This window comes from Hyperolius riggenbachi, chromosome 1 (genome assembly GCF_040937935.1).
Source record: "Hyperolius riggenbachi isolate aHypRig1 chromosome 1, aHypRig1.pri, whole genome shotgun sequence".
NCBI lineage: Eukaryota > Metazoa > Chordata > Amphibia > Anura > Hyperoliidae > Hyperolius > Hyperolius riggenbachi.
The window spans coordinates 527,341,474-527,363,831 of NC_090646.1; the positions used below are offsets into that span (position 1 = coordinate 527,341,474).

Consider the following 22,358-nt stretch of genomic DNA (forward strand, 5'->3'; position numbering starts at 1 on the left):
TCTGCGCTTCGTACAATTCCTGTCTGGCACTTGTGGAGGTACAGAGGATTGGTTCCTCTGCACTCGCCAGCGCCATCTGCCGACAGGAATTTCCCTCTACAGGTGCGTAGCACCTTTTGCTGGGTGCCTGCAAATATACGCTTGTGGAAGATTTCCGCCGTGTCAGCGCACGCGTTGTGCGCTGATCACGGAGAAAGTTCCACAATCGTTACACACATATATCAGTAGCTAAATACTGGCTGTACTTATATTACATGTGCATTTCACTGTCCACGTTTGGATTTCACAGAATTTTTATATAGTATATGCAGAGATTGATGCTCCTGACATTTCATGGCAGCTTCCATCTTTGACTGTCTTGTCTGAAGCCAATTGTGATGTCATATCCTCCCTTACCCTGCTTCCTGATTAATTATTCATTAGCCCTCCCAAGTCCCAGCCCTCAGACACTCCTACCAGTCTCTGGTCTTATGCTCGGTACACAAGATGCGTTTTCCTGCTCGATCCACGGGTCGATCGGGATCGATTCGATTATTTCCAACATGCCCGATTTGGATTTCGATCGTTCCTGCTGTCGATTTGCATGTTAATTATGCCAAATCGACGGCAGGAACGATCAAAATCCAAATCGAGCAAGTTGGAAATAATCTAATCGATCCCGATCGACCCGCGGATCGAGCGGGAAAACGCATCGTGTGTATTAGGCATAACGGGGGCATATTGTCTGTCACTCAGAGGGGAGCGACCATGTCGGGGGAGGGGTTGCGCGCAATCTCGCTGTCAGTTGGGGTGGGGGGAGCCGTGTGAGCGATTGCGTTGTCAGTCGCCGGGGGGGAGGGGGATGCGGGTGATTGCGATGTCATTCAATTTGCGGGCGGTTGCGATGTCGGTCGTTTTGCGATGATTGCAAAGTCAGTCGTTTTGCGGCCGAGATTGCAAAGTCAGTCGTTTTGCTTGTGATTGCGATGTCGGTCGTTTTGCGGGCAATTGCTAGGTTGGTCGTTTTGCTTGCGATTGCGATGTCGGTCGTTTTGCGGCCATTGCGAAGTCAGTCGCTTTGCTTGCGATTGCGATGTCGGTCGTTTTGCTTGCGATTTCGATGTCGGTCGTTTTGCTTGCGATTGCAATGTTAGTCGTTTTGCTTGCGATTGCGATGTCGGTCGTTTTGCGGGCGATTGCGATGTCCGTTCGATTTGCGGGCGATTGCAAAGTCAGTCGTTTTGCAGCCCATTGCGAAGTCAGTCGCTTTGCTTGCGATTGCGATGTCAGTCGTTTTGCTTGCGATTGCAAAGTCAGTCGTTTTGCGGCCGATTGCGAAGTCAGACGTTTTGCTTGCGATTGCAATGTCGGTCGTTTTGTGGGCGATTGCGATGTCAGTCGTTTTGAGGCCGATTGCGATGTCAGGCGTTTTGCTTGTGATTGCGATGTCGGTCGTTTGGTGGGCGATTGCGATGTCGGTCGTTTTGTGGGCGATTGCGATGTCGGTCGTTTTGCGGGCGATTGCGATGTTGGTCGTTTTGCGGGTGATTGCGATGTCGGTCGTTTTGCTTGCGAATGCAAAGTCAGTCATTTTGCGGCCGATTGCGAAGTCAGTCGTTTTACTTGCGATTGCGATGTCGGTCGTTTTGTGGGCAATTGCGATGTCGGTCGTTTTACTTGCAATTGCAAAGTCAGTCGTTTTGCGGGCGATTGTGATGTCGGTAGTTTTGTTTGCGATTGCGATGTCGGTGGTTTTGTGGGCGATTGCAATGTCGGTCGTTTTACTTACGATTGCAAAGTCAGTCGTTTTGCGGGCAATTGCGATGTTGGTCGTTTTGCTTGCAATTGCGATGTCGGTCGTTTTGCTTGATATTGCAAAGTCAGTCGTTTTGCGGCCGATTGCGAAGTCAGTCTTTTTGCTTGCGATTGCGATGTCGGTCGTTTTGCAGCCGATTGCGAAGTCAGTCGTTTTGCTTGCGATTGCGATGTCGGTCGTTTTGCTTGCGATTGCAAAGTCGGTCGTTTTGCGGCCGATTGTGAAGTCAGTCGTTTTGTTTGCGATTGTGATGTCGGTCGTTTTGCGGCCGATTGCGATGCCGGTCATTTTGCGGGATGGGGGATGGGTTTGTCACTCCAGGGGAGGGGGAGTAAATGCCGCCGATCTTGGCTGTCACTCGCAGGGGGGGGGGGGGGTGATGCCACCGATCGCGGCTGTCACTCAGGGGGAGGGATGATGGTGTTGCGGAGTTTGGCTGTCAATCGCGGAGGGGGTTGGGTGGGTTGTCGCCGATCGCGGCTGTCAATCGCGGGGGGGGTTGCCGCTAGTCGCGGCTGTCACTCGCAGGGGGGGATGGGGTGTTGCGGAGTTTGGCTGTCACTTGCGGGGGGGGGGAGCTGCCGCCGATCGCGGCTGTCACTCGGGGTGTCTGGATGGGGAAGGAAAGAGAGAGGGAGCAGCCAATGAGGCTGCAGCAGGTGATTAGGGCGGAATAGGGAAATGAAGGGGTGGTGCAGGAAGGGCAGTAGAGGAAAAAAAACCTTCCCATCATGCTCTGCAGGCTGCCTGCGGCCTTCTTAGTCTTATGCGGCCTCCTTAAACAGCCTGGAGATAAGGAAGGCTGCTATTCAGCCAACAATAAAGTAAGAGAGCTTTTTAACTTCAGTATTGCCATTTGGCTTCCTTCCACACTGTTTAACACAGGGGAACATAGATTTAAATTAGTTATTTTTGCCTGACAGTTACTCTTTAAAGAGACTCCGTAACAAAAATTGCATCCTGTTTTTTATCATCCTACAAGTTCCAAAAGCTATTCTAATGTGTTCTGGCTTACTGCAGCTCGTTCTACTATCACCATCTCTGTAATAAATCAACTTATTTCTCTCTTGTCAGACTTGTCAGCCTGTCTCTGGAAGGCTGCCAAGTTCTTCAGTGTTGTGGTTCTGTGATGCATCTCCCCCCTCCTGGCCCCTCTCTGCACACTGCCTGTGTGTTATTTAGATTAGTGCAGCTTCTCTCTGCTCTATTATCTTTTACAAGCTGGATAAATCCTCCTCTGAGCTGGCTGGGCTTTCACATACTGAGGAATTACATACAGGCACAGCTGTCTGCACTCTGCAGGAAGAAACAGCCCGACACTTCAGTGGAAGATAGCTGCAGGGGGAAAGAAACACACAAATGATCTCTTGAGATTAAAAAGGAAGGCTGTATACAGCCTGCTTGTGTATGAATGTATTTTCTATGTGTGGACATACTGTACATCAACCTACTTCCTGTTTTGGTGGCCATTTTGTTTGTTTATAAACAAACTTTTTAAAACTGTTTTTAACCACTTTTAATGCAGCGAGGAGCGGCGAAATTGTGACAGAGGGTAATAGGAGATGTCCCCTAACGCACTGGTATGTTTACTTTTGTGCGATTTTAACAATACAGATTCTCTTTAAGCAGACCACACATTATTCGTGCTATCCATGGGATTTAAAGCAAATATGAACTGAGAAATATGAAGTGTACCCTGCTTGATTCTCCTTTTAAATTGTCTGGATGAGTAGCTGTCCCTACTAATGATTGGATCATCATACTCTAGTTGGTGGACTCTAAATCATTTACAAATAGGGAAATAGCCATAGTGTGATTGAGAATACTCAGAGGCATTTTGGAGTGCCAGATACACTAGAAGTTTCCACAAGATCTAAAGGGACTGAAAAGCCTCTAAATTAAAAAGGCTATGCCACGTACAATTTAGCTTTTCTTAAAAACAAAGTTATTAGCAAAAAACTACTTGAATCCATACATACTTTGCCCTGATGAAGGCTAGCATGGCATGAAGCAACTATCTACAAATTGGATTATAGTCCTCTGTAAAATTAATGAGCTATGGGCTATAGTTGAGGTAACTGTCAGGTTAGCTGCTCCCAGCCCCTCCTCCTGAGTTTCCTGTTTGCATGATAAGTAGTAGCAGATTTGCATATGATTTGCATCTGAATTGAATGCGAAGTGTGTAGAAAGTCTATATAGGTGCTACACACTGAGCTGGTGGTCATTTCAGATGCAGCCTTAGTGGTATGCGCTGGCGTTCTCCTCGCTGTTCTACCAAATGTAAGGTACACATTTTTTTCTGCTTAGCTGCTCCCAAGGTTTTAAGTTTAGGTTAGGTCACTTGCCCGGAAGTCTGCCTCACCGTGGCGCAAGTGTCTAGTATAATATACTTTGCATGCAAACCATATTGGAAGCTAAAGTACCTCCTAGTTTAATAAATGTTAGCACTTGTCTTGGATGCAGGGCATGCATTTTTCAGTCTGGCAGAGGCGGTGTATGCCTGTGCGATTAACCATTCAATTGTAGCATGTGTTTAGGGATGCGCAGCCTTCCCCCCCCCCCCCCCACCTTTCCTTAACTTTGTAACTATGTAACTGTCAGGTTAGCTGCTCCCAGCCCCTCCTCCTGAGTTTCCTGTTTGCATGATAAGTAGTAGCAGATTTGCATATGATTTGCATATGAATTGAATGCGAAGTGTGTAGAAAATCTATATAGGTGCTACACACTGAGCTGGTGGTCATTTCAGATGCAGCCTTAGTGGTATGCGCTGGCGTTCTCCTCGCTATAGTTGAGGTGATGCATTGCTCACTTTAAGATGAATATTTGAAAATACCTTCTGTTTTAAGAAGCTTAAAGAGAACCTGAACTGAAAAAGTCAAAATAACCATACACAGGTCATACTTACCTCCTGTGTAGTCTACTCCTCAATCTCTTTTTCCTCTCCTGTGTCCCATTTGTCCACTGTGATCAATGGAATTCTCTGTCCTTCATTTTGAAAATGGCCATTACCTCCTAACAGCTTCCTGGTCAGCACACTGTTAAACTGTAATATCACCCACTTGAGCCATAGGGAAACATGGACATTACCTGGCATATCAGTTGTCACTGACAGCTGCCGATATATAAATGACAGCAACTGGTATATTTCAGTTCTGACAAAATATTGTCAGAACTGGAAGGGATCACAGTAAGAAGAAAATGGCGAGCTTCTGAGAGGAACTGACGGTGAGGTAAGTTTGTAATATTCATTTGCAGCTACAGCATGTGTTTATTTTAAATACTTTTACTCACTTCAGCTTCCCTTTAAATTTGATTGGGAACATTGAATACTTCAGGCCTGCACCCAGTACGCGATTGTGTAGATGACCGGCATTTTTTTGCGTGTTGAGCAATCATTTCCATGACTTTGTGACATTGGTACCCAGTCGTTTGGTGACGGGCAGTGATAAGGACCTTTGAGACCCCCGACAACTCCCGTGTCTGTCGTGTGCCGTGGTGCATACCTTCCGGCAGGAAGATGGATTGGGGAATGCTCATTGTTAAGGGACGTAGCTGTGATCCATCTTCCTGTGTCGTTAGGTGAGTATTCAGCTTGAGACATCTGTGTATTCAGTCTGCTCTCCTATTTTTGCAAGTTCTAGTGAAAGATGCACTTTATGGTCTGTGTAGCTACAACAGTTTGGGCAGAGGACAGACTTGTGTCAGCGGTTTGTAGGAAAGGCACATGGGAGAATGTGAAAAACTGAAGCTTTGTGCTTGTCAGCTGAAGTAGGAAGAATCCCCAGTGGGACTTCGCTGTAACATTCCTCAGTGTGCACAGATTCCTCCTGAGGTTAGAATTGCAATTTACAGCTCATGTATTGATTCTTGACAGCCGTAGTTAATTCACAATTTATAGTTAATAGGCTTGGTGCGGAAGTTTAAAATTACATATATTCGAAGACTTTTTAAATATGTAATATTACATGCAAACCTATACATTCGAAATAAAGAAGGGGCTCCTATTTAATGAATAAATTCTGTTACCTTCCTTAATAGTTTTGCACCTAATCAGTGCTAGATGGTTGACATTAATCTCAATTGAGAAGAGGCAGTGACAAGTGGTAATAGTCCAATGGTTTGTATTAACCCTTTATTTTCTTCACAGCACTGAAGTCCCAGTTACTGTAACTGTAATATAAATGTGATTTCTAGATAGACCGGTAAGGTTTGATTCACCCTGGATCCGATGCCAGACTGTTTCCCGGAGTGGACAGCAGGGAGTGATGGGCCATGCTTTCTTATGTATCCATTCACACACTTCCATTTCAACATGTTCAGTTTTGTCTGTAGTATTACTGCGATGCACAATCACAACAAGAACAATTTTCAAGACAGTGGATGCTTTGCTATTAAACTGATAGAACGGCAGACATCTGTTCCAGAGTGCAGCAGACACTTTGGTGCTGTCCCCATACTATATAGATATGCTCCTACTTCAGCAAGCGTAAATAAAGACTAGAGATGGCCCGAACGGTTCACCGGTGAACGGTTCCCAGCTAACTTCGGTGGTTTGCGTTCACCAGCGAACGCAAACTTTTCCAGAAGTTCGGTTCGCCCTCATAGTGCATCATGAGGGTCAACTTTGACCCTCTACATCACAGTCAGCAGATATATTGTAGCCAATCAGGCTACACTCCCTCCTGGAGCCCCACCCCCTTTATAAAAGGCAGGCAGCGTCAGGCTTTGGACTCACTCGCGTGCCTGCATTAATTAGAGAAGGGAAAGCTGCTGCAGACTCTCATAGGGAAAGCTTAGTTAGGCTCTTGTAGGCTTGTTAGCTTGCTCCTTGCTGATTCTTATTGCTGAAAAAGCACCCCACAACAGCTCTTTTGAGAGTTAATCTTGTTCTTGTGATCTATGTTTTTGTGTGTGTGTGTGTGTGTGTCCTACTGACACTTGTGTTGCATAGACAGCCTTGGTAATTCCTACTGTGTGTGCTACTGCCAGGCCCAGCACATTCAGTGACTACCTGTGTGTGTGTGACAGGTGCACATTGTAATATGCATCACTGCATATACCTAACTGTTGTTCACAGTGCACCCAACTACCTACATGAGTGCATGCAGTGTCACTGTGCCTGTCCGGTACCTGTCTGTGTGTGACAGGTGCACATTGTAATACCCATCTGTAATGCTGGGGGGTCATACTTTCTGACCAGCCAGCAAAACAAGGCTGAGAGTTGAATTAGGGAAGAGGCTACACAGGCTGCCCAGAGCAACAGCAGCTCTGGGCTTCTGATAAGACGCAATGGCAGCGCAGTGCGATGTTGTGCTGCTCTTGCGATAGCAAACATTCAGACAGATACAAGACAGTCTGGAGTGAGGTAGCCAATAGCAACCACAGCAATGGCTACCTGCAAGGACAGGACTAGAGGATTTGCCACTCCTACGCCGGAGATGGCGCAATCCACAAGGCAGGACAGACAGAGCAAGATAAACAGGCAATAGGTCAAACACAGATAATCACAGGTAGTATTAAACAGTATAACAGAACTAACTATTGTACAAAATCCCTGGGGTCCTGCCAGTTCAAATGTACCACGGATCTGACTAAACATAAACAAGGACTTGAAGCAAACAGAATGAACGCTTGCTAATCCAGTCTCTGACTGTTCACACACAGACCAACACACAAGGTAACAGGAACAGGACTAGGAAGGATTCACTACTCCTCTGCAGGAGGCAAAGCAATCCACGAAAGGTAACAGGAACAGGACTAGGAAGAATTTGCTACTCCTCTGCAGGAGTCAGCGCAATCCTCGCAAGGTAACCGGAACAGGACTAGGAAGGATTTGCTACTCCTCTGCAGGAGTCAGTGCAATCCACACAAGGTAACAGGAACAGGAACAAGGGCCCAGAAGTAACAGCTAGACAGGCTAAGACTAAAACTATGATGGGCCGCAGTCTAACAGCAGAGGCAGGCTTTTATGCCTGCATCATCCAATGGATGCAAGCATGCAAATCTCCACACAGCTGAATGGTAATCACTCAATCCTGTGCTGGCCTGAATCCCATTTGCTAGCTGAAAGACCATCATAACAAATGCATGCAGTTCTATGCAAGAACATGCATGCAGGAAATCCAGGGCTATCTGGCTGCAGGTCAGCTGCAGCAAACCACTAGTGGAATCATGACAGTATTCTGAACTGTCCAGAACTGCAGAGCAATTGCAAATGACAAAGTGACTCACTCACTGCAAAGGCACAACCGAATGCAGACTGACAAACCAGAACTGTCCATTTGCAGCTCCACCTGCAATGGACAGAACACGTCACAGGAGGAATCCTAACACCATCACTGCATACACTTACCTGTTGTGTTCAGTGCACCCACCTACCTACGTGAGTGCACGCAGTGTGATACACCACTCCGTGCATACCTGTTAACTGCACCTATGTGACTGCACATTGTATTAGTCAAGTCAGTGCATACTTCTCACTTCATCCCCCCCAATATAGACAAAACAAAAGGCAGAGGCAGGCCACCTGGCAGGTCTGTTCGAGGTCGTGCTGTTGTGATTTTGTGCGGCCCTCGACCAAAGTACAGTGTTCAGAAGAAAGCACGTGCCATCAACCCCCAATATTGTCAGGACGTAATTGACTATTTAACACAAAACACCTCATCTTTCTCAGCTTCCGCACGGAAGCGTGACATATCTTCCTCCTCCTGCTCTGATTCTGGCACCCCACTTAACACTCAGTAGGCCACCACCACCAAAGTGCCATCACCCCAGGGCTCAGCGGTGTGGACATTTTTGTGTGTGTCTGCCTCAGATGAGAGCAATGCCATCTGTGCTCTCTGCCACCGAAAATTGAGCCGTGGAAAGACCAAGACCCACGTAGGGACAACTACCTTACGAAAGCACATGATTACAAAGCAATGGGATGACCACCTGAGGGAAAGCAGCACACAAAAGCAAAGCCACACACCGCAGTGGAAGATAACAGGCCGCAATTTTTTCTAAAAAAAGGCAATACCTAAACTGTACCGTGATGTTGAAAGGCAAGTGGTGACATCTCTGGCACACAGCGTTGGGTCAAAGGTCCATCTGACCACGGATGCCTGGTCTGCAAAGCACGCTAAGACCTGCCCGAAGACTAAGTCAGTCTCCACACACAGCATCTCTTCCCGCAGGCCAGTTGACTGCCTTCTCCGCCACCACCAACAGGGTCCAGGACTCCAGGTGGATTCCTGAATTTTTTGCTAGCAGCGGCCACTATAATAATTTTTCTGGTGCGTGTACATGCCTGCCTAATTTTTCTGGCTGCACTGCAGCTGCAACAACAAAACAAAAGGCATGTACATGTGCCAATTCCCCTTCGTGATCATTACCTTGCTGCGGTGAAGGGGCTTGCGTATCACAATGAAGCAATGACCGACGGCTATATGAGTGTGTCCCCCCGAGGGGGGGGGGGCACACCCACGATAACAAGGTCGTTGCTTCATTGTGGACAGGCCAAATTTTATCAGCTGGACAGTCACTGTTCTGTCATTCAGCTACCTCAGACCGGCGACCATATGGGCTTGAAAACCGCCACGGCCTGCACTCTCACCTAGAGTTGAGCCGAAATTTTCTTAATTTCGCATTACTATAATTACGCATGCGAAATTTGCGATTACGATGCGAAATTACGGTAGCGTAATTGCATTTAAAATCGTAATTGAAAATACCGTAAGCGTAATTTTTAACGCGTAATTTCGCATTTCGTTCATGCCGTAATTTCGCATGAAACGCTACCGTAATTTCGCGTTAAACCGTAACGCTCCGTATAATATAAAAAAGCCGCCGACTTTAAGGGTTAATAGCAAAGCCCCCTTAAATGCTAAGAGCCTCAAATTTGGAGAATATATTAAGGAGATCAGGAGGAATAAGAGGGAAAAAAAATTAGCAAAAAGACCTTATAGTTTTTGAGAAAATCGATGTTAAAGTTTCAAAGTAAAAATGTATACATTTAAAAACCCGCCGACTTTAACGGTTAATAGCAAAGCCTGCTTAAAGTTTAGGAACACCAAATTCCTAGGGTATATTAAGGGGATCAGTGGGAATAAGAGGAAAACATTTTTTTTCAAAAAGACCTTATAGTTTTTGAGAAAATCGATTTTTAAGTTTCAAGGGCAAAAATGTCTTTTAAATGCGGAAAATGTCAGTTTTTTTTGCACAGGTAACAATAGTGTATTATTTTCATAGATTCCCCCAAGTGGGAAGAGTTTTACTTACTTCGTTCTGAGTGTGGGAAATATAAAAAAAAGACGACGTGGGGTCCCCCCTTCCAGACCTCTTTAACCCCTTGTCCCCCATGCAGGCTGGGATAGCCAGAATGCAGAGCACCGGCCGCGTGGGGCTCCGCACCCTGACTATACCAGCCCGCATGGTCCATGGATTGGGGGGTCTCGGAAGGGGAGGGGCAGCCAAGCTTTCCCCCCCCCCCCTCCGAGCCCTTGTCCAATCCAAGGACAAGGGGCTCTTCTCCACCTCCGATGGGCGGTGGAGGTGGAGGCCGCGATTTCCTGGGGGGGGGGGGGGGTTCATGGTGGAATCTGGGAGTCCCCTTTAAAAAGGGGTCCCCCAGATGCCCACCCCCCCTCCCAGGAGAAATGAGTATAGAGGTACTTGTACCCCTTACCCATTTACTTTAAGAGTTAAAAGTAAATAAACACACAAACACTTAGAAAAAGTATTTTAATTGAACAAAAAAAACCACGAAAAAAGTCCTTTAATATTCTTAATTAACCATTAATACTTACCTGTCCCTTTAAATAAATGATCCCACGCAATATTCTCGGAAATGTTCTATCAGTTACAATGTACCAAAGTTATTACAATGTAACAACTTTGTTACATTGTAACTACGCAGCACCCGACGTCACTCGCCGCTCAGCCGCCGCATACGCGTCCGTGCAGGACGCTTAGTCCCCGCTGGCCCCCGCTGTCCACCCCGCCCACATCTGTCACCCACATGTCACCCACATGTGGGTGACATGTGGGTGACATGTGGGAGAGGCGGGGAGGGCAGCGGAGCCGGCGGGGACTTAGCGTCCTGCACGGAGTCCGGACCCGACAGAGCTCTGAGCTATATAGCTCAGAGCTCTCTAAGCATCTTTGTATTTGGGCTCCAAGGAGCCCCATTGGTCCTTAGCAGACCAATGGGGTTCCTTCAAATCAGAAGGAACCCCATTGGTCTGCTAAGGACCAATGGGGCTCCTTGGAGACCAAATACAAAGATGCTTAGAGAGCTCTGAGCTATATAGCTCAGAGCTTTGTCGGGTCCGTGCGGCGGCTGAGCGGCGAGTGACGTCGGGTGCGGCGTAGTTACAATGTAACAAAGTTGTTACATTGTAATAACTTTGTTACATTGTAACTGATAGAACATTTCCGAGGATATTGCGTGGGATCATTTATTTAAAGGGACAGGTAAGTATTAATGGTTAATTAAGAATATTAAAGGACTTTTTTCGTGGTTATGTTTTTTGTTCAATTAAAATACTTTTTCTAAGTGTTTGTGTGTTTATTTACTTTTAACTCTTAAAGGAAATGGGTAAGGGGTACAAGTACCTCTATACTCATTTCTCCTGGGAGGGGGGGTGGGCATCTGGGGGACCCCTTTTTAAAGGGGACTCCCAGATTCCACCATGAACCAAGGAAATCGCAGCCTCCACCTCCACCGCCCATCGGAGGTGGAGAAGAGCCCCTTGTCCTTGGATTGGACAAGGGCTCGGAGGGGGAGGGGAAAGCTTGGCTGCCCCTCCCCTTCCGAGACCCCCCAATCCATGGACCATGCGGGCTGGTATAGTCAGGGTGCGGAGCCCCACGCGGCCGGTGCTCCGCATTCTGGCTATCCCAGCCTGCATGGGGGACAAGGGGTTAAAGAGGTCTGGGAGGGGGGACCCCACGTCGTCTTTTTTTTATATTTCCCACACTCAGAACGAAGTAAGTAAAACTCTTCCCACTTGGGGGAATCTATGAAAATAATACACTATTGTTACCTGTGCAAAAAAAACTGACATTTTCCGCATTTAAAAGACATTTTTGCCCTTGAAACTTAAAAATCGATTTTCTCAAAAACTATAAGGTCTTTTTGAAAAAAAATGTTTTCCTCTTATTCCCACTGATCCCCTTAATATATCCTAGGAATTTGGTGTTCCTAAACTTTAAGCAGGCTTTGCTATTAACCGTTAAAGTCGGCGGGTTTTTAAATGTATACATTTTTACTTTGAAACTTTAACATCGATTTTCTCAAAAACTATAAGGTCTTTTTGCAAAAAAAAATTTTCCTCTTATTCCTCCTGATCTCCTTAATATATTCTCCAAATTTGAGGCTCTTAGCATTTAAGGGGGCTTTGCTATTAACCCTTAAAGTCGGCGGCTACCTAACATTGATCCATGCGTCAACTTTTCCGCTTGGGATCATGGCCATACGCATTAATTTCGTAATACCCACTGTAATGCGAAAATTACGCTTACGCGAAATTTCGCGAAATCCTTCTTCATTACGATGATGTACTTACGTCCATAATCGTAATTACACTAATTACGCGAAATTTCGCGAAATCGTAATTACGTCATTACGCTCATCTCTACTCTCACCATGGTGCGCACTAGTCCAGAACGGCCGTCACTACACAAACAGCTGTTTGTGGTGTGTTACACAGTGAGTTTGGTGTGTCAGTGTGAAGCAGTACTCTAATTACACTCCCTGATTGATGTATACACATGCAAGATGTTTTAAAGTACTTTAGGCCTGCAATTTAGCACTTAATGTGATTTCTGCCCTTAAAACGCTGCTTTGCGTCAAATCTAGGTCTTCCCCCGGGACTTTTGGCGTCTATCCCACTCCGTCCTACCCCATCCAGGTGTTAGACCCCTTGAAACATATTTTTCATCACTTTTGTGGCCAGCATAAGTGTTTCTAGTTTTCAAAGTTCGCCTCCCCATTGAAGTCTATTGCGGTTCGCAAAAGTTTGTGCGAACCGAACTTTTGCAGAAGTTTGCGAACCCGATTTGCGAACCGAAAATCGAAGGTTTTGGCCATCTCTAATGGAGACTAAGGCCCATATGCAATTCACAGAGCGAACCTGATGGAAGACTGTGCCCTCACAATATTCAAATGCCCAGTAGGATGATCCCACTGACATCAGCAACACTGCTGATGTCAGTGGGTTCATACTATTGGCTGATCCTATAGTGTGGGGCTGGCTACTCCTTTTTAGATATTCCACAGGTAAGATGCACCTACTGAGCATTTGTATATTGTGAGGGCACAGTCTTCCATCAGGTCCGCTCTGGTATCCTCCCCACCTCTTTGGGGAGGGCTTATTTAAAGGTGTGGTCACTTGATTTTATGGCTATAAGCAGTTTGATAAAGAGTTGTGTACTCAAAACAGCAGTCTTTCACTGCTGCCTTTTCTTATGGAATAAAAGAGCTATATTTGCAGACAGCGGTGCCAGTCTTGTGTGTAGACTGTATTGTGCTCCCCAGGAGGCACTGGGGTGAGACTTGGGCACGCTGCATACACCTTTTTGGTACAGTGCTCCCTTCCTTTTGTGTTTGAGTTTAAAGGACAACTGAAGCAAAAGGGATATGAAGGCTGCCATATTTATTTCATTTTAAGCAATACTAGTTGCCTGGCCTGGCTGTCCTGCTGATGCTCTGCCTCTAATACTTTTAGCCAAAGTCCCTGAACAAGCATGCAGCAGATCAGGTGTTTCTGACAATATTGTCAGATCTGACAAGATTATCTGCATGGTTGTTTTTAGTGTGATTCAGACTTACATACACTCCTGCAGCCACATAGATCAGCAGGGCAGCCAGGAAACTAGTATTGTTTAAAAGGAAATAAATATAGCAGCCTCCATATTCTTCTCACTACATTTATCCTTTAAAACAGGGTGCTCTTATAGTTCATAATGGAACAGATATTTGTGTTTCAATGTCATTGGGAATTATACTTCACTCACTTCACTTGTGCTTTAAGTGGCACAAGATGCACTTATAATATATATAAGTTTGTAAGATAAATCACTTTGCTCATTGATCAGATAAAGGGAAGATTTACTTCTGCATGCTAATCCTTCCTTCAGATACTGTTAGTGCAAATGAAAAGAGTGCTACAAGCAATATTTGACTTCTCTGTTTGATGTGGCACTTTGAGTCCAGCAGTGAAGGTGCCCTTTCTCTGATCCCACTTCTTTTTATTGTTTGAGTACAGTCCTAGCTTCCCGGAGCACACCCCACTTGTAAGTACACCCCACTTGTAAGTACACCCTACTTGTAAGTACACACCACTTATAAGTACACACCACTAGCAAGTACACACCACATGTAAGTACACACCACTTGTAAGTACACACCACTTGTAAGTACACACCACTTGTAAGTATGCACCACTTGTATGTACACACCAACTGTAAGTATGCACCACTTGTAAGTATGCACCACTTGTATTTACACACCACTTATATTTACACGCCACCTGTAAGTACACACCACCTGTAAGTACACACCACCTGTAAGTACACACCACTTGTAAATACACACCACTGGTAAATACACACCACTTGTAAGTACACACCACTTGTAAGTACACACCACTTGTAAGTACACACCACTTAGAAGTACAACCCACTTGTACGTATACACCACTTATAAGTACACAACACTTATAAGTAAAGATAACTTATATGTACACACCACTTATAAGTAAATAGCACTTATAAGTGCACACCACTTATAAGTAAACAGCACTTATAAGTTTATTGTCAATTACAGTGGATTTCTCTTATTATTGAACACACCTCACTGAATCTACACATGATAATCCAGCCTCTTTGCGTCCATCTATTATCATATTATCAAGTATTAACCCCATATACAAAAGAATAAAGAAAAATAAAGCACAGTAGGTGAAAATTGTATAATATTTCTGATGTATAATTCTGAGACCCAGGTCACATTTATATGTTTTTTTCCATGACATAGAAGACCTGATACTGCTTTAGGTAGCTGTCAGTCTTCCTGTTCTCTCCAGATTCTGCATCCAAAAACAAGTGGTATGGGAATGTCCCCGCTGTGCTCACCATAATGAGACAGGCTCTTGATGTGCGCCTTTGATCAGACCTCATTTTCACAGGCATTACCCAAAGGGAAAGCTTCAGAGGCAGTCCCAGCCCAACACATGCTCAGCATTCACAGAGGGACAGGGACAGTTTGCCAATTCATCAGCAAACAGGAGAAAAGCTGTCACACATAAAACCCTCAGGTGGGTTGTACAAACAGATCACGGATAATAATGACACAACAAATTAGTTCTCAATTAGATGGTGCCAGGGCCAAGCTTTAAATCTTGTGGAAGTGTGATGATGTCATGGAAAATCATCTGTCAATCGCAAGTCACAAAAAGCCAGATGAGCAACTTATTATCTCAGTAGCACTGTTAGACTGGTCATATAACCCCAGAGAGATAGGTGCATAGGACAAAGATATTTGTTATTTCCCAAGCTTGTCGCAATTTTCTAGTTCAATTCCCAGTAAGTTCTAGGTATTTTACATTTTCCAGGAAGTTCAGATTTGCCTTTGCTATCATGGCAACATTACACTACAGTGATCAGATTGCTCCTTTGGTGTATAGAAAATCCCAATACCTATCTCCCTGTATGCCAAATCTGCCACAGAGGGCAGCAAACAAATACAGGTAGTCCCCGGTTAACGAACGAGATCGAGACTGTAGGTTTGTTCTTAACCTGAATCTGTTCTTAAGTTGGAACACTGTGCCATCTCTGTCCCCTGTACTTCCTCTGTGCCCCCTATGCCTCCAGTGTCCCCCTCTGTGTCACCTCTGCCCTCTGTACCTGCTTATACAAGTTTAAAAGCCATGTTTTCTTTGAATTTTTTTTTAAATCGATTTTCTCAAAAATCTACAAGTCCAATTTGAAAAAAAAAATCTGATTTGTATCCATGGAAACACAGAATCCATGCCGTTCGTATTGGCGGGTCGTTCGTAAGTCGGGCGTTCATAAGTCAGGGACTACCTGTACAGGCTTTTGACACCAGTTTGCTTTCCGATTTGGAAATGGACACAGTGCCTGAGTGGAAGAAGGCTTTCACTTAGGCACTGTGTCCATTTACAAATCGGAAGCAGCACCCGTGCTGCTGTGAAGCTGCAGCCGAATCATTATAGGCAATGCATGGCTATAGCATACTTACAGAATCACACAGGCATGCGATTTGGACGGCATGCTATTGACAGAATAGGCAGCATTTCCACATCCAACTCAGATGCGGGGGAAATGCTGCATATTCCGCACAAGTACACATTCCACGTATGGTTGCTGAAGAAATCCACTGCTGTGTTCAATTTACCCAGATCAAAGTGCCTAATTAGTTGTTATCAGCAGCTGTGAAGACTCTGTAGGAGCACTCTCCCCATACAGAAAACACTGAGGCTTAGCTGCTTTCAGCATACCCTGCAAAGTGAAAGCAAGTTCTAAGAGTTTTTTTTAGGATTTCCTTAAATTGTACTTGTATATTTTTTGTCCATAACGGTTATCTTGCTGTGACTAACCTTTTACAGCAGAAGTGTGGAGACCGTCACCATCAATTAGTAAATATGCTCTTTATTAAATAAAAAGACACATAGCCATAAAGTACGAAGTTTCGGAGGAGTGTCCTCCTTTCTCAAGTAGATGTCAGTGTCTAACTGCCGGCGGTGATTCCTTCGGTGTTACAATCACGTGGGTGGTTTGTTTACATCTCACCCACGTGTTGTTATGACGTTCCTGGCCTTGAGGGGCGGTCCGTTTTGCCGCCCTGAGCCGATACAGTCTCCCATCTGGTCCGCCTCGTCCTGTAGGTGGTACCAGTATGACGTCACCTGAGACTGTCGGCTGATTGGTCGGCGTCTTGACACTGTGGGCTGAACTGCGGGCGCCGCCGTCCATCTCTGCGCTGTGCTCTTTGGGTAGTCCACATCAGCGCACATTAGAATATTAAGAAAGAAGTTCCCCATCAGGTCCGCTCTGGGTAGCGGACAGGGGATTGGTCGCCACAGGCGTACTCTAATGTGATTGGTCTATACTCCATGTTGATGTACTATATAAATGTCTATTCGTTTGTTTTTAGTAGGGATGGTCGGAATGCCAATTTCCGATTCCGCGGTAAATCCGCATTCCGTCATGTACCAATTACCGATTCCGCTTTCCGCTACCAATTTCCGCATTCAAAGGCGGAATTTCCGCCGGAAATCGCGGAAATTCCGCCCGAATTTAACATTGATTTTCTCAAAAACTATAAGGTCTTTTTGAAAACTTTTTTTTGCATCTTGTTCAGAAGATTCTGTTTAATAAACCCTGAAAATTTGGTGTTTTTAGGACTTACGGGGGCTTTGCTTTTTTACGGGGGCGGATTTTTACTGTAATATAAAATGCAGAAAATAAGCAGATGCAGATTTTCTGCATTTTACATTACAGTAAAAATCCGCTGACTTTAGCGGTTAATAGCAAAGCCCCCTTAAGTCCTAGATGTCGGGCGGAATTTCCGCAATTTCCGGCGGAAATTTCCGCGATTTCCGTCGGAAATCCGCCTACGGCACTTGCATTACAGATTTCTGCATTCCAATGCGGAAATGCAATTTCCGATCGGAATTTCGGAAATTGCATTTCCGCGGAATCCGAATGAGCATCCCTAGTTTTTAGTTAGACACTGACATCTACTTGAGAAAGGAGGACACTCCTCCGAACTTCGTACTTTATGTCTATGTGTCTTTTCATTTAATAAAGGGCATATTTACTAATTGATGGTGCCGGTCTCCACACTACTACTTGAACTTGCGAGTCAGGAGTGCTGCCTGACTCTTTGACCGTGGCACATCATTGAATTTATATACAGGAGTGCTGTCCATCTCTACCTCTGCTAACCTTTTACAGCAGAGAGGAAATTCTGAGTGCAGTTACACTTTAAGCTGCATCAATTTGTCATGAATTTGAGATCATATGGCTATTCAGTTGTATAACTGGGATGTCAAACTGTTATCAAAGTGCTGTACGGACACACTGTTAAGCTAGCGCCAAAAAGCATATGCTATTTACAGAGAAGGGAGTGGGGACAATAGACAGTGAACAAGTTACCTGCGTCCTGTGTGATAAAAAATATGCTCATTTGTCATTTAGGAATTCTCCAGGATGAATCGCTTAAGTCTCCTACAAACTCTAGCTCAGCTTCAACAGAGACAGCCAGCTGGGGTCGGCTCTGCTGAGAATCTAGCATGTGTACAGCTGCCTAGATGTGTCCCCTAAAGATCCAGCATGCTCGATCATCCTGGTTGAGCATATTGTTTCTACATACCTCACCCTCTAGAAACATCTACGTGGTGCACTGTGCCATCATCCCTCCTCCCAACTCCATCACAACACAATGATTTTTAGTTGTAGCCTAGCAATGTGTCTGTACAGCACTCAGCCTTAAATTGCCACCTGAAGCATCAAGTCTCAATCCCGATGGGCAACAGTCATACACATGTACAAACCTTGAGCACTGGGACAGCTGTTTACATACCTAGCCAAGAGGTCTAAAAACGATCATATTGGCTAATGACTGCCTAGCAATGTATGAGGCTTAAGGATAACCCTCTTACATTATTGCTAAACTAATACTCATTTTTCATCGTCTTTAATGGCCACTGACTTTATGCCCAATCTATGCACCTAAGGATAAAACATTTTTTTGAATGATAAAAACAGACTTGTGGCTATGAAGCTACCTGCTTCAGACAAAATAGGGGCTTGGATCTTTGGGTGTAGAACCAAAATTGTACAAAATACAACCAAATTGTTTGAATTTCATGTTGTTTGCATAAAATGATGGACTGTATACATAAAACTGAATTTAACATTTCTTTAGCTGGATTCATTTTTGTTTTTTTTTTGATTGATTGAGTAGAAAATCTAGCTAAATACCTGATTGGGCATGGTGGATAATTTATATAAATTCATGTATAAAATCAAAATTAATAACTGTGTACCCCTGATGAGTCACGCGTGTGACGAAACGCGCCGGGTGGAGCCACAGGACAACCAGGAAGAGCACCCTGAAGCGAGACCAGCCGGCGGATAACGGGCGGATAACGAGCGGAGCGGACCACCTCGATAGGCCTTTACCCGGGGAGGCACGGGGGAGAGCCCGTTACAAACTCTAAACGCCTGTTACCCAATTCACGTTTGTGAGTATGTTTTAGAAATAAATTGTTATATTTTTTAAACGGAATCACGCTATGGTCCACTTTATTCCTCTGTGAGGTACCTTGAAGTATATTATCCTCTATGAGGAGCACGGAGGTCTAAGTGGAACTGAAGACATCTAACTATATTGGGGACCCCAATATCCTCATCGAGACAGAGAATAGAGGACCTCATCTACTTCCACCTGGATGACTGTTAAGACGCTAATGACCAATCTAGCAGTGGTCCACCTAAGAGGGTGAGTGCGGTCCCAAAGGGGGCTTATATCTCTTACTCATCATTTCTGTGGAGCGCTACCTATATAAATATATATAATAACTGTGTACCGCCACCTGAACATAGATAAACTTTAAGCAACATAAAAGAAGTGATAGTTAACATACAAAATAAAGTAATATTACCTGGTGATAATTGCTAGGTGAGGAGGGCTCATACAGGCTCCCATGAAGAGTACCACATTCTCATGTCGCGTTTGTCGGTAAGCCATCACTTCCCGCTTAAAAGCCTTTAACTGGTCCTCATTGTCCCTCTCAATGTCAATAAGTCTAATTGCTACTTCTCCATGCCAGCGTCCATGGTAAACTAACCCAAAGCGTCCTTTACCAATCATCTCCCCAATCTCCAGCTGTTCAAATGGGATGTCCCATTCTTGCAAGAATATGCTGGTTTGACTGGCTTTACGAGGGAAGTTCCTGGCTGATAGCAGCAAGTGGTTCATCTCTTCAAAGTCATCTTCAGACTCATCCGCTTTCTCATTGCTTTCTTCATTCTAAGATCAAAACATGAGGATTGAAGATCACAGCTATATGTGTTTGTTACATATTTAACTTTGCTGCAGTTGTACATTATTATTACTATTATTTAGTATTTATATAACACTGACATGTTTCTCAGATTCACAGATTTTTTTAACTCTCAAATATAATCCCTACCATAGTCACTTATCCATTGTAGTCTATAGTCAATTAACTTAGTTAACTTATCTGTATGTTTTTAGAATGGGGTAGGAAACCCACACAGACATGGGAGAAGATAAAAACTCTGTGCAGATAGTGCCACGGAAAATGTTGGCTCTATATAAATCAATATTAATAATAATAGTGCTCTGGCTGGATTCCAAACCCCGAGACCCAGAGCTGCAAGGCGAGAGTGTATACACTGTGCTGCCATTTACAGTATCTTACTAAAACTTCTACTTATTTCATCCAGACAAGATGAATCTGATTGAGAACAGATGCTCTTTGTTCTTTTCAAATTATGTAATGTTGACAAACAACCCAGCCCATCATAAGCTTTCTGATGGCTATTTGTCTTTTGGCTAGGATCAAGCAGCAAGTAAAAGTGTGTGAGTTATATGGTCTCCAAAACTGATTCATACTATAAAAGAGTGACCCACTCAAAATGTGTTTAGAGAACTTTAGAGGCTGTCATCTACTAAATGCCAGGTATATGACTTAACAGGAGATACTTGATCTGATACTTGTTCATTTCAGAAGTCCTTTTCTGTTTTTCTATACAGCAAGTGTTAAAACCTATTTCTGTTACCCATGCAAATGAGCAGTCAAAAAGTATCTCAAATTTAGCCCAATGTACTGAAAAGCAAATAGAAGAAAAACACTTTTGGCAGGCTGAGGAAGAATTGCCGATAAGGCTTTAATGCTGAAAATGGGTCATTACTTCTATTTGTTTTGCAGCTGAATGAAGCAGATTTTAAATCAGACTGTCGTGGTTGTAGTTTAGTCTTTAAAAAATTTAGATCCTGAAACTGAAAATAAAAACATGAGACTCTGTTCTATGTTACTTATGCTCTATTTACCATTAGTAATACACATGCATTTCATTATCTCATAAGTTTAATTTCAGTTCAGATTTTCTTTATTGCTGATCTTAAAGTGTCCATTAACAATACCATTTTTAGCTAACAATCATATTTTGGATTAGATCATTCAGATAGAAAGAAAAGATTACATTTAGTAGACCAACAAAGAATCCTTTTTTGTGATCATATCTAAGCCAGTTATGGGCAAATCTATGAAAAAAAAATCTGCCATGCAGAATGATCATTTCTTTAAGGAAATGATTGATAACAAGATCCATCAAGATCGAATCGGCCCATTTGCTTTTCTGTTTTCATACAGACGATCTGAATAAGTTTGTTCACTAAAAATTGTACCGTTAATGAACACTGCACTTCCTTCTCGCTTTTCTGATGCCATTTCTAGGGGAGTGACCCCATCAGAAAGAATTAATACCGGATTATCAGAATTACAGCCTGGCATTTTTCAGAAGAAGGTCAAGATGGAAGCCCCCATAGCACTCAAATGACAATTGTACTTTAATCTTTTCACAAAGTAATGGATGGTGCTACAAGCAATCAAAGACCAGGACAATAGCACATGTTGTTGTTCTTCAGTTAATTAAATAGCTAAATTGTTTTACCTCAGATGTTGGTTCCACTTCAATTTGAAGTAATGGATTTCCTTCATTACTGGAATAAATAATAAAAAATTCAGCTCTAATTACTGATTTCTTATGATCTCATTAAAACTGGGAAATTCAAAGGAAAGAAACTCAAGAGTATCTCCAGTCACACAGTAGCTTTATGACCTATCAGCATTAACAATAAATGATCACTAAATGGGAAAATGTGTATTCATTCCTCAAGAAAGGAGAGCAGGCAAAAACAACTCCCAACCTGCTTCCAGTTAGCATGTCCTTAGTTAGCCTTTATATTTGGCAGCATATCTATATGGCTGGATTAATTAATTGTGCTAATGTTATATTGACACAGGTCAGTAAGGAGGGTTGGGTTTAAAGGGCAGGGTATAGGAAGACTACTTTGCATTGTTGAGAGTTATTGTCTAGGTTTAAGGTGAGGTTCAGATTAGGCATCAGCAAAGGAGTAATCTTAGACATCAGAAATGGGATAGGTTAATATTAGTCCATATTAGTCGACGCGTATCGACTGACGCATTCGACGCGGAAACGCATGGTGTGTATCCAGCATAAGTGTAAGTCTGTAAAAGACAAATGCAGTGAAGGGCAGTGACTTTTTACTGTGTCCCGGGCAAAGGCTAGACACAGAACAGGCACCTGCAACATAGGCATCTGCAACATGCAAATAGGCACCTGCAACAGTTGGAGCAGTAGAGCTTTAGTACCAGCAAAGTGATCATTAAGTGAGTGACTTTGTTTTACTGCTAAGGATCATTACCTGTTTGACCACCAAGTCTTTAATATTAGCAATCCTATCACCGTGTCTTTTCCCTAATCCTTTTAAAATGGCACTATT

General features: G+C 43.9%; 1 protein-coding gene across 2 annotated transcripts in view; it reads right to left on the reverse strand.

Annotated features, from left to right (window-relative positions):
* KSR2 (kinase suppressor of ras 2) overlaps positions 1–22,358 on the reverse strand; it is a 550,925-nt gene that overhangs the window by 132,903 nt on the left and 395,664 nt on the right. For both annotated transcript variants that reach the window (XM_068246131.1, XM_068246140.1), the window contains exons 13-14: positions 21,506–21,554; positions 19,468–19,835 (exon numbers count right to left, since the gene is read on the reverse strand). In XM_068246131.1, the coding sequence (XP_068102232.1) occupies positions 19,468–19,835; positions 21,506–21,554 (417 nt within the window). The remainder of the gene's footprint in view (positions 1–19,467; positions 19,836–21,505; positions 21,555–22,358) is intronic.